Source organism: Trachypithecus francoisi, unplaced genomic scaffold (genome assembly GCF_009764315.1).
Source record: "Trachypithecus francoisi isolate TF-2019V2 unplaced genomic scaffold, Tfra_2.0 Lachesis_group18, whole genome shotgun sequence".
Lineage (NCBI taxonomy): Eukaryota > Metazoa > Chordata > Mammalia > Primates > Cercopithecidae > Trachypithecus > Trachypithecus francoisi.
Genome location: NW_022681463.1, coordinates 16,354,160 through 16,371,736, shown reverse-complemented (window position 1 = coordinate 16,371,736; position 17,577 = coordinate 16,354,160). Strand labels below are relative to the sequence as shown.

The 17,577-nt window shown below is 41.1% G+C and overlaps 1 protein-coding gene across 17 annotated transcripts in view; it reads right to left on the bottom strand.

Moving 5' to 3' along the window:
- DOCK9 (dedicator of cytokinesis 9) overlaps positions 1–17,577 on the bottom strand; it is a 302,147-nt gene that overhangs the window by 120,186 nt on the left and 164,384 nt on the right. For all 17 annotated transcript variants that reach the window (XM_033177368.1, XM_033177366.1, XM_033177370.1 and 14 more), the window contains exons 4-9: positions 16,543–16,625; positions 14,019–14,088; positions 11,933–12,028; positions 10,834–10,968; positions 4,186–4,360; positions 3,185–3,252 (exon numbers count right to left, since the gene is read on the bottom strand). In XM_033177368.1, the coding sequence (XP_033033259.1) occupies positions 3,185–3,252; positions 4,186–4,360; positions 10,834–10,968; positions 11,933–12,028; positions 14,019–14,088; positions 16,543–16,625 (627 nt within the window). The remainder of the gene's footprint in view (positions 1–3,184; positions 3,253–4,185; positions 4,361–10,833; positions 10,969–11,932; positions 12,029–14,018; positions 14,089–16,542; positions 16,626–17,577) is intronic.

Here is a 17,577-nt window from a genome sequence, read left to right as displayed (position 1 = left end):
ACAAGGATGCATTTTTTTAGGTTTTGACCATGATTCTTAGTGAGAAATGTTTTAAATCTCCAACACAAAGATAAATGTTTGAGGTGATGGCTATCCCGATTATCCTGGTTTGATCATCGTACATTGTATACAGATATCAAAATATCACACAAACCCCCAAAATAGGTACGTTATATACCAATTAAAGTAAATAAATATACATAATAGCACACTAAGAAAAACAAATACCTTTTATATCGCCATGCAAGACACACACACACTATATATAAATAGTACACAGTCCTTAATAATGATATTATTTTATATAAAAAATAATGTTATTATTAAGGGCAGTGTACTTTCATATTCTCCATTCAATTCTATCACATTAAAAAAAATTTTTTTTTTTTTTTTTTTTTGGACACAACAGCCTTGCTCTGTCACCCAGACTAGAGTGCAGTGGCATGATCTCAGCTCACTGCAACCTCTGCCTCCCGGGTTCAAGTGATTCTCCTGCCTCAGCCTCCCAAGTAGCTGGTATTACAGGCACCACGCCTGGCTAATTTTTGTATTTTTAGTAGAGACAGGGTTTCCCCATGTTGGCCAGGCTGGTCTTGAACTCCTGACCTCAAATGATCTGCCCACCTCAGCCTCCCAAAATGCTGGGATTACAGGCATGAGCCACTATGCCCGACCCAAAAAAACTTTTTAAAGTGAGTCACATAATGTTTAGCTAAATAACCCTGACACAAAGTTTACATGTATGAGTCCATTCACAGAAAGGTCTAGAAAAGTCAATACTAATCTACAGTGATGGAGGTCAAAATAATGAGGGTCTCAGGTCCAAGCTAGCCTGAGGGCTGCTTACATCAGTGTACAAATGTGAACTCCAGTGAGCTCTACAATTCACGCTTGAGCATTCTGCTATTATAAATTACACCTCAATAAAAAGAATAAAAAACTAGATAGAAACAAAACAAAAAGAAGCAGGGGTTGAAATCAAACTGATTTCGCCAACTAAAATGGCTTAAGCTAACGTGTAACTCATGGTTTAAAAACAGTTCCGGCCGGGCGCGGTGGCTCAAGCCTGTAATCCCAGCACTTTGGGAGGCCGAGGCGGGCGGATCACGAGGTCAGGAGATCGAGAACATCCTGGCTAACACAGTGAAACCCCGTCTCTACTAAAAAGTACAAAAAACTAGCTGGGCGAGGTGGTGGGCGCCTGTAGTCCCAGCTACTCCCTGTAGTCCCAGCTACTCGGGAGGCTGAGGCAGGAGAATGGCGTGAACCCGGGAGGCGGAGCTTGCAGTGAGCTGAGATCCGGCCACTGCACTCCAGCTTGGGCGACAGAGCGAGACTCCGTCTCAAAAAAAAAAAAAAAAAAAAAGTTCAAATATTTTAAATGAAAAAATATATATAATTATACTTATAAAAATATAAGTATATATACATAAATGTACACATTTATATTAAATATATGTATATATTTAAAAATCTCCCTAGGTCTTGGGATCAAACAATACTGAATTATATTGGCTGGGTAGTAAGAGAAGGAGGGGACAGTTCCTGTATATCCTCAGAGGAAAAAGTATAGATTTTTTATTAATCAACATTACGCTCAAATAACATGAATCTTCTCCTAGGTATCCATTCTGTTCACCCAGTAAGTGCAGATGGTTACTTTCTGAATTCTAGATGGCATCACATATATTACCTGCTGTAACAAACTAAAACCCAAATGGGCACAAACATTTTGTTTTGAGAAATTGTGAACTCCCAAACATCCAGAAACAAAAAAAGCAAATCTCAATGCAAAATATGATACACAGACATTCATAACGCAAAAACACAAACACACAAGCCAAAACTCTTCCCGGACTAGGAGGTGGTTACAATGGCGGCACTAAAATTAGCTTTAATAGGCAGGTGCTAAAAAGATACTGTGGTAACAGTCAAGTCCTTAAAAAAAACAATGTTCTAAAGTCCTAGTCAGGGAGGGAGATTTTACACTTGAGAACAGCCATGTTGTCTTAAAATAAAGGTCAATGCTGAATGCTCGTCTATTTATAATCCTATAGAGATAAACCATGTTTCTATTATAGTGTTTAAGATGTGGGTGTGGAGGGTCACCATTTCACTCTAGTATCAAAAAAAAAAAGAATAGAAGGGCAGTAACAGAGTCAGAGTGCAAAGGGCTAGAGAAGACAAAGATACTTCTCTCATTTAAGAAAGAATCATTCAGATACACACAAGGACACAAGCACAAGGACAGTCATTGTAGTTTTGTTTATAATAGAAAAAGTGAAAATAATAGAACCGCTAAAATTAACAGTCTATATAGTACAAATAAAAGGGGTAAATTAAAAATGTTTTTCAAGTGCAGAACAATACATATAGTATGTTAGCATTTATAAAACATTTTTAAACATACTAAATAACACCGTATATATCATTATGATCGATTTATTTGTAAAGATATAAAAATGAAAGTAAAACTTTTGATTGTGCTTGTTTCTGATTGGGGTTGTGGGAAAAGAAGAAAATGAGAATAAGGACAGTGTTTAAAAAGAACTTCAATTATAGCTGATGTTTTATATCTTTTAAGAATATGGAAGCTAAAAAGGCAACATCATAATAGATATTTAATCTGGGAAGTAGCAACATGGTTGGTTTGCTTTTCTTTGTGCTTTTCAGTAACTCTCAAATTTCTCAAAATTGTAGGATACAGGAATAGCTTATTTTTTTCCCATTGAGAGTGACCGAAAAACAATTTCTGTAACTCAGGCAACCCCTGGGTTTTGCGGCAAGATTACCAGGTCCTTTCTCTTTAGAACTGTGTCTATTAACCTGAGTAAGGGAGAGCACATGTATCTACATAGAAAGTACACGATGCTACGATGAGAACACCTGCCTGCATATTTCGGTTATTTCTTCAGTACCTGTGATGCAGTGTTAAGCATTATCGGGGGGAAAAAAACACTTAAAACAATAATAAAAGGAGAATACTTTGCAGGTACTTTTTGGAAGACAGACCTGAAATCATACTGCATGAGTACATGTCACCTTATAATCAGGTCAGAAAAACAGAGAGGTAATCCCAATGTAATTGTTATGATTTCAACAGGTTCCATTCTGGACAAACCAGTGAAATGAGAAATACTTCAACAGCATTCAGTGAAGAGCAGAAGATGTAAGACAATGTTACCTTGGCAAGTTCCGGCAGGTAGCTATCTAAACTGGAACCAGAACCTTCCAATTTGCTTTGTTCATCATCTAAAATGGCAAAACAGATTATTGGAGTCACTTGTATTCATAGCATTTCATTTGAAACAGGAGGAGGAAGGCCATTTCTCTTAGGTGCCTTCAAATGAACACAGTGGTTCCCCACTCTGGATGCTCCCGGGAAACACTTGGGGTGCTTTGAAAAAATACTGATGCACAGGTCCAGTGGTGAGAGTCAAAACATTGAGTAGCTGGTATAGCATGGACACTGTTCAATTAGACCTGACACTAGCTATGAACAACAGCCCACATGGGCACATCCATGAGACCCCCTAAAAGTCAGACCTGCCCAGGCTCCGCCCCAGGCCAACTAAATCAGAATCTCTTGTGGGACCAGGTAAATGGTATTTTTAAAAAGCTCCCAAGTACTTCTAAGGGGAAGCCAGGGTTGGGAACCACATAAAGGTTGAAGTAAAACATGAATTGTCAAGAACATAGCCAGTTTTTTTCTCACCAATTTAATCTGAGGCTCCCATGCATTCTAATTATTACTAATATTTTATAATACAGTAAAAATTCTATGCCAGATACTTGAGATTCATTTTCTTATTTACTCTCTCATCTTCCCAGCAATTTTCATGTTTATTCCCATTTTACAGGTGAGTCAACTGAGGCTCAGAAAACATAAGTTGTTTACCCAAGGCTACACAGCTGAAATACAGTATTTATGGGACTCAAACCCAGGTCTTCCTTTCTGCCTCCAAAGCTCTGGTTCTTCCCATTACATGATTTCCACATAGAAAATGTCAGGGAAGTAGGTTGTAACGTGGCAAAACCTTTGCGGACAGGCTATTTGTAAAGAGCTCCTATCCGTCCCACCTCTCATGTACTTGTGCAACACAAGTCTCCTTCCTATACCCATCTGGCAAAAATAAAGACACCCACAGAGTGTGTACGTGCCCGGGGGAAGCCAAGCCTGCCTACCTTCATGAGAGTCACCATTTCGCTTTTCTTGCATCGCAGCTTCAAAGTTGAGCTGGAGGATCTTATTTAGAATTGTGATCCATTCTTCCATTTCTACTTCGCTGTCTGCTGCCAAGAGATAAGTACTTTTGTCCTGCATTTTGAGCTCAAAAGCAAAACGCCTGACTTTGTTGTTCTGAAATGAAAAAAGGATAAAGAGACATACTTTAAGAATTAGAACTGCTTCAAAGTAATTTCTCTTATTTGTTGGTGAGTGCTGTCTCATTGGCATTGAGAACCAAGCTATTTTAAACTGCAAGCCCCCTCCTCACGAAATCCCATCACTGCCCACCTTCCCTGCTTCACTTCCTGCAAGCTTTATTTTTCCATCTGACTCATTGCCTGCTTTACATACGCATTGGATTCATTGTGTGCCCCTGCAGTGGAATGCAAGCTCCTCAAAGCTCCCGTTTTGTTCAGTGCTACGCATCCTTAGTCTCTATGGACTCTACAGTGACTTGCACATAGTGGGTGTTTGAAAAATATTTGTTGAATAAAGGAAATTTCATATAAAATTTTCATATTTCTTCAGCTCCTATTTTTTTTTAAGGAAGTAGTGTATGGTATTATATTTTTATTTTTATTTTTATTTTTATTTTTTTTTGAGGCGGAGTCTCGCTCTGTCGCCCGGACTGGAGTGCGGTGGCCAGATCTCAGCTCACTGCAAGCTCCGCCTCCCGGGTTTACGCCATTCTCCTGCCTCAGCCTCCCGAGTAGCTGGGACTACAGGCGCCCGCCACCTCGCCCAGCTAGTTTTTGTATTTTTAGTAGAGACGGGGTTTCACTGTGTTAGCCAGGATGTTCTCGATCTCCTGACCTCGTGATCCGCCCGTCTCCGCCTCCCAAAGTGCTGGGATTACAGGCTTGAGCCACCGCGCCCGGCCATGGTATTATATTTTTAAAAGCCAACCATTATCTATTATGTTTGGCTTACTTATCTGGAACTTTCCCATCCTTTATGAATCCCAAAAAGTATTTGGACTCCCTGTCCGTGGCCTTGCCTCCTGCCTCCGGTTTTCATGCCTGCGCAAGGGTGACTGGCTCAAAGAACAAGAATAGTCCATGTGCAGTAGCAGACGGAAGATGAACATGCACTAGGCCAGGACTTCTCAGCCTCAGTATTACCGACACTTGGGCGGCCAATTCTTTGTTGTGAGGGGTTGGCCTGTGCATTGTACAATGATTAGCAAAATTTATGGTCTTAAGCCAACAGATGACAGTCTTTAGACATTGCAAGATGTCCTCCAGGGAGCAAAATTTCCCGAGGTTGGCTGCGCTAGACAGAGGTTCAGCTCAGAGGAACATGGCACAAGATCCCCTGTAAGGACAGGCGAAGTGATATGAAATTGAACACTTCCACTAACCTGGGCCAGCAAGACAGCCTCCCATATAGCCACTAAAATCCTAACGGGTTATCCACAGTCACTCTAAGAGTTCCTTGGTGGAGGTCTCAGGGACAGGGCAACCCTCCCAAAAGTCTCTGTGATTTTGCAGCACAGTTCTTAGAAATGCAAAGTCAAATGCTCCCCTTGGCAAAGTCACACACTCTTGTGCACAGACTGTCTGCTGTGGGTTCAGTAATTGCCACCTTGGATTTCACTTAAACGTCAAGGCAAGAACCAGGGAAGTGGTCAAAGGCTAGAAACAAAATGAGTTTTCTCTCCTCCTTTCCCTGTATACTCACAATCGTGAAAAGAGAAAGTTAAAAGTGGGGAAAAAAAAATCCCATTAGGCCTCAATTCTAAATAACTTCTGTTTCTGAGTCTCAGTTTCCTCATCTGCAAAGTAAGTATAATAAATTTCAAGGGTTCTAAAATACTCAAAAATTTTTAGTTTAGGCATTTTTTAAAATTCACAGCACCAGTCAACTAATTTCTTAAATAACATCCATAAGTAATCATTTTTAAAAACACTTAAATCACAACTTTTGACTCTTAGTTTACAAACAGACATAGATAAAAACAAATTATTTTACTCTTTTGAAGGCTTGGATACACTTTATTAAATGAAAAACACCATCAAAAGCTGCATCTGCAAAGACATTTTGAAGGAAGAGACTTCCATTGAAATCAGAACCTTAGATTTTGAAATGCACCCCAGAGACGAATGGATAGCTAACGGCTCTTGTACTTATAGACAGCTGTGCCCTGGGCCAAAAACATGCAGCAAAACTCTCTTATACAACAAAAACAATTACTTCCTACTTTAAAAAATGAGGTTACCAAATATATTTAGGTTTGCTTTAACCTTCTTTTTAAAGTCAGTGCCAGAAAATTCACCTAAAAAGTAACTTAACGGTCTTTTGACTAAAGAATACAAATAAAACTCCTACCTGGGAATCCCACCCAAGAAATTAATTCACTGTCATTGAAACATCACTCTGGCACTCCTTACTTCACAAACATTGTCAATAAACATCCTCTGATATAACGAGGTTGTTCATAGTGGTGGCTTTCAGCAGAGGCTGAATTGCCAGCTGAGAGACATCCACATTCGCTGTTGACTGAAAATAATTTTCAGTGAGCATTAAGCAGTGCTACAGTCTTGATCTTGGGCCCAAATACACTTTCATGTATTTTACCTTTTTTTTTCTTTTTTCTTTTTTTCGGTGGGGTGGGGATACTACACAGCGGTGTTTTGTTTGTTTGCTTTTTTGTAGTCCTATCAAATTACCTTTTGGTGTTTTTCGTTTATTTTTCAAAGTGGTTTTTAAAATTAGTTACCAATAATTGAAGTTACCAAAGTTTAATTCAAATTCTGTATTTCTCACTTTTTGAGAAACCAGATGATCTGGCACCTTTGAGCTGGGGGTTCCAACTGGCGGTACCAGCTGCAGATGGGCAGCAGATGCCCCCTTTAAATGGGGCACTGGGCTCCAGGTCACCCCAGCATTCCCTGTTGATTTGCAACCAGTCCTCTCTGTCACTTAATTTACCTCCTTGGTCCCTGCAGACATCTGATTCTGACCCCTCCCTTCCACTGCTGACCATGAGGAAGAAACAGGATCTGGACTTACTCTCCCACCATCACTGGTAGAAAAGTGGACAAAATACATGAAATAACAGTTTTTAGATAGGAGGCAAAAGGTAGTGCAGCCCTTTCTTTGTAGAAGGGAAAGACATGAGGTTAGCCCCACATCGCCTCAGCTTTCTGCCTGGAGGCAGTATCTGAATTGCGGCACAGGAAGGGGAATCCAAACAGAGCCCTGCCATCTTGCTGAGGAGAAGACACTGACCAGACCTGGGGAAGACCAAGGTGGCCAGAATATGCAGGGCAGAGTCTCCAAAATGACAGGAAATAAAACAGCACAAAGGTAAGAGAGAGCAGAGCTCCAGAAAGATCCACCGAGTCACACACGCATTAGGTATATATTTTCTATTTATATGTTATACCTTATTTTCTATTTATATGTTATACCTTATTTTCTCTTTATATGTTATACCTTAACAAAAAAGCTCACCAAAACATAAAATAAAAGTCAAGACACAACAACCAAAATTTTAGAACACTGAAGAGAAGACCACAAAGAACAGGGATTCAGAATAACATCAGAATCCTCCAAACAACAGTGAAAACTAGAAGGCAATGGGATGCCCTTGAAATTCCAAGGTAAAATGATTTCACTTGGAACTTTACAACTAGCCAAACTATGAGTCAAGCGTGAATGCAAAAATAAAGATATGAACAGATACCCTAATTCTCAAAAAATTAACATCTCACACACAACTCCACAGAAAGCTGCAGAAGATGTGCTTCTCCAAAACAAGAAAGTAGAACAAGAAAGAGGAAGGCATAAGGTTCTAGAAACAGGAAGCCCAACACAGGGAGGAAGACAGGCCGAATGTCTAGATGGCAGGTATGCGGGGCAGGGAAAGCAATTCATCCAGATTAGAGGCCAAAGGAGGGTGCCAGGAGCTAAAAGCCTATCTACCAGCACAGAAGTCATGCAATGACGTCCAAAACTGATGAATGAAGAAACAGCAGTGACCACTTGTGATCTAGCACCACTATTATTTAAAGGGAAGAGGATGTGAGTGGGTGACGGTGATGCAGAGGTGAAGCACTGCCCTTCAGCACTGCTGGGCTTTTTTTTTTTTTTTTTTTTTTTTTTTTTTTTTTTTGAGACAGAGTCTTACTCTGTCGCCCAGGCTGGAGTGCAATGGCGCAATCTCAGCTCACTACAACCTCGCCTCCCAGGTTCAAGCGGTTCTCCTGCCTCAGCTTCCCGAGTAGCTGGCATTACAGGCACCCGCCACCACACCCGGCTATTTTTTGTATTTTTAGTAGAGCCAGGGTTTCACCATGTTGGTCAGGCTGGTCTCGAACTCCTGATCTCAGGTAATCCACCCACCTCTGCCTCCCAAAGCGTTGAGATTACAGGCATGAGCCACTGTGCCCGGCTGGGCTGTTTCAATCGGACAAATATATACCTTGGAAGAAAATGCACTTTAATTTTGGGTAAACACGTAAATACGTAACAAGTATACCTTTGGTCAAACCAGATAGCTGTGTCACACTGGCCCCACTAAACAATCTCCTTACAGAATCGAGCTACAGGCCGATGTGATCAGCCACCATGGAGTCATTTGAAGAGAGAATTCTTTGATAATGGTGACTGAATCTTTTGTGAGCGGTTGTTAGGAAGATTGTTCATCAACCACAGAGCCTTCTGTCTGAGGGGGACCCTGAGAAAAATGCCTGAATGATCTTCATTCTGAGATTACTGGGGCAGCTTCTGACTAATTGAATTGTCTGTATCTTATGTGCACTGTGAATTGTGCGACTGAACAGGTCTCTAAGTGAGAAGGCACAGAGCCCAGGTGGTGGCCCACCCATAGCAGGTGTTAGATCTTCAAAACATATGCTTTCTCCTTAACTCTATTTTCTCTCACCCTTATCCCAACCCCCTGTTCATCTTTCTGCTTTTTTTTTTTTTTTTTTTTTTTTTTTTTTTTTTTTTTTTTTTTTGAGGCGGAGTCTCGCTCTGTCGCCCGGACTGGAGTGCAGTGGCCAGATCTCAGCTCACTGCAAGCTCTGCCTCCCGGGTTTACGCCATTCTCCTGCCTCAGCCTCCCGAGTAGCTGGGACTACAGGCGCCCGCCACCTCGCCCGGCTAGTTTTTGTATTTTTAGTAGAGACGGGGTTTCACCGTGTTAGCCAGGATGGTCTCGATCTCCTGACCTCGTGATCCGCCCGTCTCGGCCTCCCAAAGTGCTGGGATTACAGGCTTGAGCCACCGCGCCCGGCCCATCTTTCTGCTTTCACCCCCACTTTAAGTTTATGCTATCCCATGTCCTGTGTATGCTTGTAAGCTGCTGCCTTAAATCTTCCTTGAAAGTGGCAAAGCTGGATGAATGGAGGGGTGGACAGATGGATGGATGGGCGGATGGACAGATGATGGACAGGGAAACTGACAACTCTTTTCCAAAGACAATGCTAAAAAGCTACAGAAGGATGCACGCACAACGGGTAGTAGCTCCCTTCAGAGAAGAGAGACTAAGGAGGGGAGAAGGAGTCCAGAAGGACTTTCACTTTATCTGTATTATCCGATTTTTTACAATAAAAATACATTCATGTATTATGTATAATTAACAATAATTTTAAAGGATAAGTACATAAGCCCTGTGATATAAAAGTACAACAGCCCTATGATTACAGATCTATCTAATACTGACCAAATGCTTACCATTTGTTGCCACTGTTCTAAGCTCTTTACATGTGTAATGAATTAACCCTCTCAGTAACCATATTTGGAACTGCCATTATCCTTATTTAACAAATGAAGAAACTGAGGTACAGAGAGGTTAAATAACATCTCCAAGGTTACAGCGCCGGTAAGTAGAGGAGCAGGGATTTGAACTCAATCTGCGCTGAAATCTAATCTCTTTACTGATCTACATCGCCACTGGTACTATAACGCTAGCGATAAAAATCACCACTGAGATACTATGAAGTGTTTTAAATATTTTCCTGCACTGATTCATCCAATGTGCTCATTTACCATATTAAAGAAACATTCTCATTATCTGAATTAAGTAGCCTGTTAAAGGTCACACAGCTATAAAGTGGCCGAGCCAGAGTGCTCCTGCCTGCCACAGCATAATTCTGCCTCTACATTATCCCTTTCATCTTCTATAATGATGAAAAACAGGCCGGGCGCGGTGGCTCAAGCCTGTAATCCCAGCACTTTGGGAGGCCGAGACGGGCGGATCACGAGGTCAGGAGATCGAGACCATCCTGGCTAACACGGTGAAACCCCGTCTCTACTAAAAATACAAAAACTAGCTGGGCGAGGTGGCGGGCGCCTGTAGTCCCAGCTACTCGGGAGGCTGAGGCAGGAGAATGGCGTAAACCCGGGAGGCGGAGCTTGCAGTGAGCTGAGATCTGGCCACTGCACTCCAGTCCGGGCGACAGAGCGAGACTCCGCCTCAAAAAAAAAAAAAAAAAAAAAGAAAAACAAGCCTTTCCTCATTTAAAGTTAGATGTTATATTTCTAACATGCGTATTGCCATTTTTAGAAGTGTTTGCTTAAATCTGCTATTTTTTATTTACACATAAGCACTACTGCAGATAAGAAAATGTAAACGGCAAAACTCTTTTCATATTTACCTGAACCACACCCATACAGGAATCCAGAAATATTGATCCTTTTGGTTCTTTGGAGATCTTTTCATCTTTATAAAAATTCAAATTATAGGATCCATCGCCAAGTTGAATCAGGTGGAAAAATCGTCTCTTGAATGACTGAGAGAAAAATACACACACAGCGATTCTTTCAAAATGAAAAGGGTCACAATCTCTATCAATAACCCACTTATGATTACACACATCCATAAAACCTGTCTCCGTTCTCACTCTAGCTGACGCTCCAGGTTACTGCGGGGTTAAGACTCCCCATCCCATCTAAGAAGCTGACTGCATCTCAGCTCTGAGGAGGTGGGTCCCCTAATATCCATGGGTCATTTTTCTCAGCCACGGAATCGGAGAGTTTACATAGCTACCCCAAAGCAGTGCAGGGACTTCCCCTGTGGGATGCAGCACAGAGGCCAGAAACTTTCTCTAAAATCCCCAGGGTTTCTTGCTCACAGAATGGGAACTATTTTTTGCCTCAAGACGCTGAATGATTTTCCAGCCTCAGGAAATGTAATGACAGCCACATTTCCTCCTTAATTGTTATCTCCCTGACTCGCTTGTTTCTGTTCCCTTTGTTATTAACCCTGATGTTTCTCTGGTCCCGCTTTTCTCCTGAATAGCTTTTTCTATTGGTGTGACTTCTCTCTCTGCAACCTTCTCCTCTATGCAACTATTTTCTTTTTTCGTCCTCAATTTTTGCTTTACTTGACTGTTGCAGTACACCTCCACAGAAGTGCTCAGGATTGGCATGACAGATATGTCCCTTGGTGACATTCTGTGAGGTACCAAGGAACACTTTTCAGTTACTATAGAGGAGAAAGCCTGTTGTCAGTGACTGCACCTTCACACCAGCCAAGGGATGGTCTCCTTATGCTGGTGGTCAGAAGACCGTGAGGGAAAGTGGGTGGATGAGACTGTGCCAATGGGGGTGCTATCACCAGGGGAGCATCCTAGGAAGCAGACAATGTCCCTTTTGTGGGGAAGAACAGCATGCGCATTCATCTTGAGCATTGTTCTCGAGCTCTATGGAAGAAAGGGCTGTGAGAGGGGAGGGCAAAGTGATGCGCGTCCTCACCCTCATGGTCACACTGATGGCACTGTTCATGTTGCCTTTGTACAGCCAGCCATGCTTGGTGATCCCACCCTTCTGGGAACCGAGGGAGGCAGCATCCTAGGAGAGAAGGAAAACACCACCAGTCAACCTCCGTTATTACCTGGGTTACTTGCTGTGAGTTTGGTCAATGGGAAGGTCACTCCCTTTGTGCCAAGTTGTCCACTGCCCCTGTACTGAAGTACCCACTGACACCAATGCCTACAAGCCACATAAAAGTCCACTTAACCGGGCGCGGTGGCTCACGCCTGTAAGCCCAGCACATTGGGAGGCCGAGATGGGCGGATCACGAGGTCAGGAGATCAAGACCACCCTGTGGTCTAACACAGTGAAACCCCACTCTACTGAAAATACAAAAATTAGCCGGGCCTGGTGGCGGGCGCCTGTAGTCCCAGCTACTCAGGAGGCTGAGGCAGGAGAATGGCGTGAATCCGGGAGGCGGAGCTTGCAGTGAGTGGAGATCGCACCACTGCACTCCAGCCTGGGCGACAGAGCGAGACTCCGTCTCAAAAAAAAAAAAAAAAAAGTCCACTTAGTGGTAAAAGAGAGAGACCTGCCTACATTTCTGAAAACTTTATTCCATTAAAGGCAAAGCTAGCTCCTGTCCAAATTTTTATTTGTCAGTGTTTAATGAGCCACAGAAAGGACATACTTCAACTGACCACTCAAGTTGGAAGGTCTTGCCTGATTTCACAAAAAAAATGTTTTCAAATTACACTCCCCTATAGTCAGAGGACAAAAGCACATTCCTGGAAACCTTCCCAGAGGCTTAGTTCAGGGAAAGGTGAATAAAGAAAGGGAGGAAATGTGAGGCAATACAGAAAGGAGAGATAAAAGTGACGGAGGGAAAAAAGAAGGAGAGACAGGCAAGAATGCAAGCAGGGATAGAAAGGAAGAAAGGGGGAGTCAGAGAAGTGAAAGCAAAGAGCTGAGAGAAGTGAAGAGACCTGCTTTTTTAGCACAGACCCCATGCCGCAAGACCTGGGTTTAAGGAGAAGAGCATGGAGCTGCCAGTTACTGCTACAAATATGTTAAGCACACATTTGTATGTATAATAGACAGATGAAAAATACACACACACACACACACACACACACACAATCTGGCAAAGCTTTTGTAATCACACAGACAATTGCAGAAAGACTCATCATATGCTCTGTCTTGGACCATCTCAACATTAATATTGGTGGTTTTAATATTTCTATTAATAGCATAATATAAATAACTTACCATCTAGGATTTTACAGTTTAGTGCATGCCCTTACATGCTGTATTTCCATTGGTCCTCCTGTCACTATTCATGCTAATCAGCTCCAAGTTCCCAATATATTGTTCATTTTGAATGAGCAGTAATTTTTCTTAGAATTGTTTTAAAAGTAGTTTCTAAAACAATCTGCTGCATACACATTGCTTAATGAGTGGCTAATGTTATAGCTCAGCTGACACATTTTTTAAAAAGGAAAAACCTGAACTCACAATGGGACACTTAACAACCAATGGGAGGATAAGAAATGCAGAGATGGGCACTGTCTTCTTGTGAGGTTTCCCTCACTCAGTGGGCAGACTCACCTCAATGCCCTACTCCCTTCCCTTTATATACTTCTTTAGCCATGAGCTTTTCTCTAGGAATAGGGGGAGTGGGCTTGATAAAATCAGACTTCACTCACTAAAAGCAGTCATTGAAGAAATAGCCATTTAAATCTACTGGCTGGCAGCTGTTTTGAGATCTGTTGAAAAACAACCTAAATTCAAGGTCTAAGTCATCTTGATATCTTTTAACAATGTAGCCAGATCTGATCCAAGTCTTTGAAAATGATCTCAGAACAAATAAACACAACCAAGAGAACATGAAATGCTAAGCAGTAAAGTTGAAACAAAGACCTTATTCCAATCAATCAATAACATTTTTTAAAAATTACTCTGTTTCATGTAACACTCCAATGCCTATTTTGGCTAAATGTCGGTAATTTTCTAACTAATCTTGTAAGTCTGTAAAATTCATGTTTAAATCTAGAGTGAAAAGAGAAGCAACAGCAAGCAGGTATCCCACCTCATCTTTGTCGACCTCCTCGTCAACTTCATAGACATGAACTGGAAGTTTATCCAACTTGACCACTTTGCTATAAAAACAACAAAGAAAATTTGTTTTAGAAATGCCGAGTCAAAGAAGAGGCTTTGCACTTCCTCTTCCATCAGAGGGCCCAGCCTTTACCAAATCCAAAGATGGCCCAGCTTCTTTATTCAGACAAAGAATAAAACCATCTACGCCCTTTCAAGGTGGGTAAGCCAAGAGACTTGTGTAACAAAGCTCCAAAAAGCTATGTGGAAAAGACAGCATAGCTTCTGGGGAGTTAGCGGGCATATTAAAAGTAAAAAAGTAATTAGTTTTTAATAAACAAAGACTTGGTAGAATAACTTTTAATACAAAGTTTATGAGGAAAAACAGGAAGATTGAGTTGTTGCATTGAAACCAATTAACAATGATGGTATTAACCACAACAAAAACAAGACACCACTATCAACAGCAGCTTGCATTTACTCATTGGGTATGAGGTGCCTGGCCCTGTGCACTTCTCATGGGCCCTCTCATTTAATCCTTTAATGATGGTGACTGTTGTTAAGGCCATTTAACAGATGAGGAAAATCAGGCTTACAGAGGGCAGAGCTGTCCAAGGCAGAACACAGAATCTGTGTTCTCCATCACTTTACAATTCTCCCTCTCTTTCTCGTCGCACGTTTGGAAATGCTCATTAATGCCAATAGGGAAAATGTACCAGCAGTCTAATAGATAGTAAGTACACGACATCACATAGTCTGATATATTTCAACCCTTAGACTATGAACAACAGGATCAACAAAGATGGGCTAAGCCAATCCAATGGGAAGAATTAAAAAATCCCTAAGGGAGGATTGGGTAAATATAGAACTAAAGAGCATAGCCATCTGGAGAAGATAATGCTAGGAGGGAGCGTTCCTGGCTGAGGTTTAAAAAGAGTCAATCAGGGAACTGGCCGAACACACTTAAGGAGTGGCCAAGCCACACACGGAGGAAAAACAAACGGCTAGATCCACTAAGAACAGCATAAAAGGTTCCAGCTCAAAGATGTAACAAACACAAAGAAAAATACATTAATCAGGTCTCAAGTAATATTTTCATTGGTGATGGTGAGTTTTAAAACATAATTCATCACAATTTGCTTTCAATTTTCTCAAAATCAAGTACACTTCAATTTGCCAACTGCTATGGTTTGGATATGGTTTTTATTCCCACCAAAACTCAGATTGAAATTTGGTCGCCAGTGTTGCATTATTGGGCCTAGTGGGTCATGCGGCAGATCCATCATGAGAGGCTTGGTGTTATTCTCACAGTAATGAGTGAATTCTTGTTCCTGGCAAGATGGGACTGCTTGTTGCTGAAATGGATTAGTACCCAAGAGAATGGGTTGTTATAAAGTGAGGTTCCGCCTCCTCCTTGGTCTCTTTTCACAAGTGCCAACTTTCCCCCCCTTGACCTTTTCCATCATGTTTTGAAGCAGCACAAAAGTCTTCAACAGAAGCAGAGCAGAAGCCAGTGCTATGCTTCTTGTACAACCTGCAGAACTATGAGTGAAATAAATCTCTTTTCTTGGCCAGTCAAGGTGGCTAACACTTGTAATCCCAGCAGTTTGGGAGGCAGAGGCAGGTGGATCACCTGAGGTCAGGAGTTCGAGACCAGTCTGGCCAACATGGTGAAACCCCGTCTCTACTAAAAACACAAAATTAGCCGGGCATGGTGGCACATGGCTGTAATCCCAGCTACTCAGGAGGCTGAGGTGGGAGAACTTGGGAGGTGGAGGTTGCAGTGACCCGAGATCGTGTCATTGCATTCCAGCCTGGGCGACAGAGTGAGACTCTTGTCTCGAAAATAAATAAATAAATAAATAAATCTCTTTTCTTTATAAACTACCCAGCCTCAAGTATTCCTTTAAAGCAACATAAAATGGACCCTTTTATAACAGATAGTTTGTCAAGGCAATACCTAGCTACCCCTGATTCACTTTAGCCACCACTATTCAATCTAAATACACTTGCTTTTGGTATAGTCTAGAATAAGTTAATACTTTAAAGGAGGTAAAAAAAAAAAAAAAAATTTAACTGAGAAAATGCTTGTTTCTTGATTTACATTTTTTTAAAACATAAAATTTATTCAATGTAAAATGCTCTTTATAATTATCTTCTTCAAAATATTCTTTTCAAGGAAAAAATACACTGCAGCATATTTCAGTACACTTACATTTTCTTTGTTTTATATTTCGTAGTGAAAAAATTTCACCTATTTATTTATCAGTGGTGGGACCCTGAAAAGAATCACTGGACATAATTAAACCACCCACATGTTTATTCCTACCTAGCAATACCAAAGCAGCATGTTTGAGTCTTACAATCAAAGGCCCTGTAAACAATAGTTACACCACATACACATAAACCATCGAGAAATGTTTTCCCCAATTCCTCTGATTGCATATGAAGTTACATACCTCCCCGCAAGCATTTCAAGTACACTTTTCCCTATGCGTATAATATAGTTTACTCACTTCGGAAGCTGTCGAAACTCTCCTGAGTAATCTTCATATTTATAGTTCACAAGATGCCAGTCAGAGTTATAGGTTTTGATGCACTATTGAAGGGGGATTTAAAAAATAGAAAGTAAAAAACAGAGAGGTATGTGATGACTTTTGGAAAACACTTGGGAAAGATTGTGAAGGCATACCCATACAAACATTAAAAAAAATCTTTCCCATCAACCAGCTAATGCCTGAAATTCCACCACCAGAGATTCCTGTGAAGCTTGAGACTTTGAACGACTGAAACATTACCCTTGGGGGCAGTATCACTTTAAGTTATCATCATTAATGATCTGAGAGCAGGTTTTACAAGGAGACAACTTCACCTAACTTTATGACATTTACCTAACAATGGACTATTTCAGACTAAGCACCTGGTGCTTAAAAAGCCATGTGGCCTCTACTATGACATGCAAGTGAACAGAATGCGTGAACTTAAAGACGCATTCATGGTATTTACTAATATTAGAACTATAGCTAGTTCTGTTAGTTAATATTATCATATAAATTTGCCCTCAGTTTTTCTTTCCATTCATAAGGAAAAGAGTGAAACAATTAGGAAGAAAGATTTGGATTCCAATTAATGTTAGCACGATGACATTTTCATCTGTGTGTGTGTAAAGAATGTTTAATGTAGTCCTCCACTGCCAAGGATTCTATTAGTGACCTAACCTACACAGACCTCATTCAAACTACCTCACCACATGACAGATTCAATGGTCCAGCCTGGTGTCTGTCATTCATCTACCCATGAAGATCCTCCAGTAGTACATAAAGCCTAAGATTTTAATGCCACATCCACCAGATCCTCAAATATGAATGAGTCAAAATCAAAAACTAAAGAATTTTAGTTAAAATCAGCTTAGTTCAGATGATCTTCTGTACAGTCAGTACTTGACTATATATGTGCAGACTTTAGTGTAGGGGGGAAAAAAAGCATGAGTGAATCCATGAAAACATAGGTAGATAAATGTATTTATGCCTTATCTAGTTCATTTGACTCTG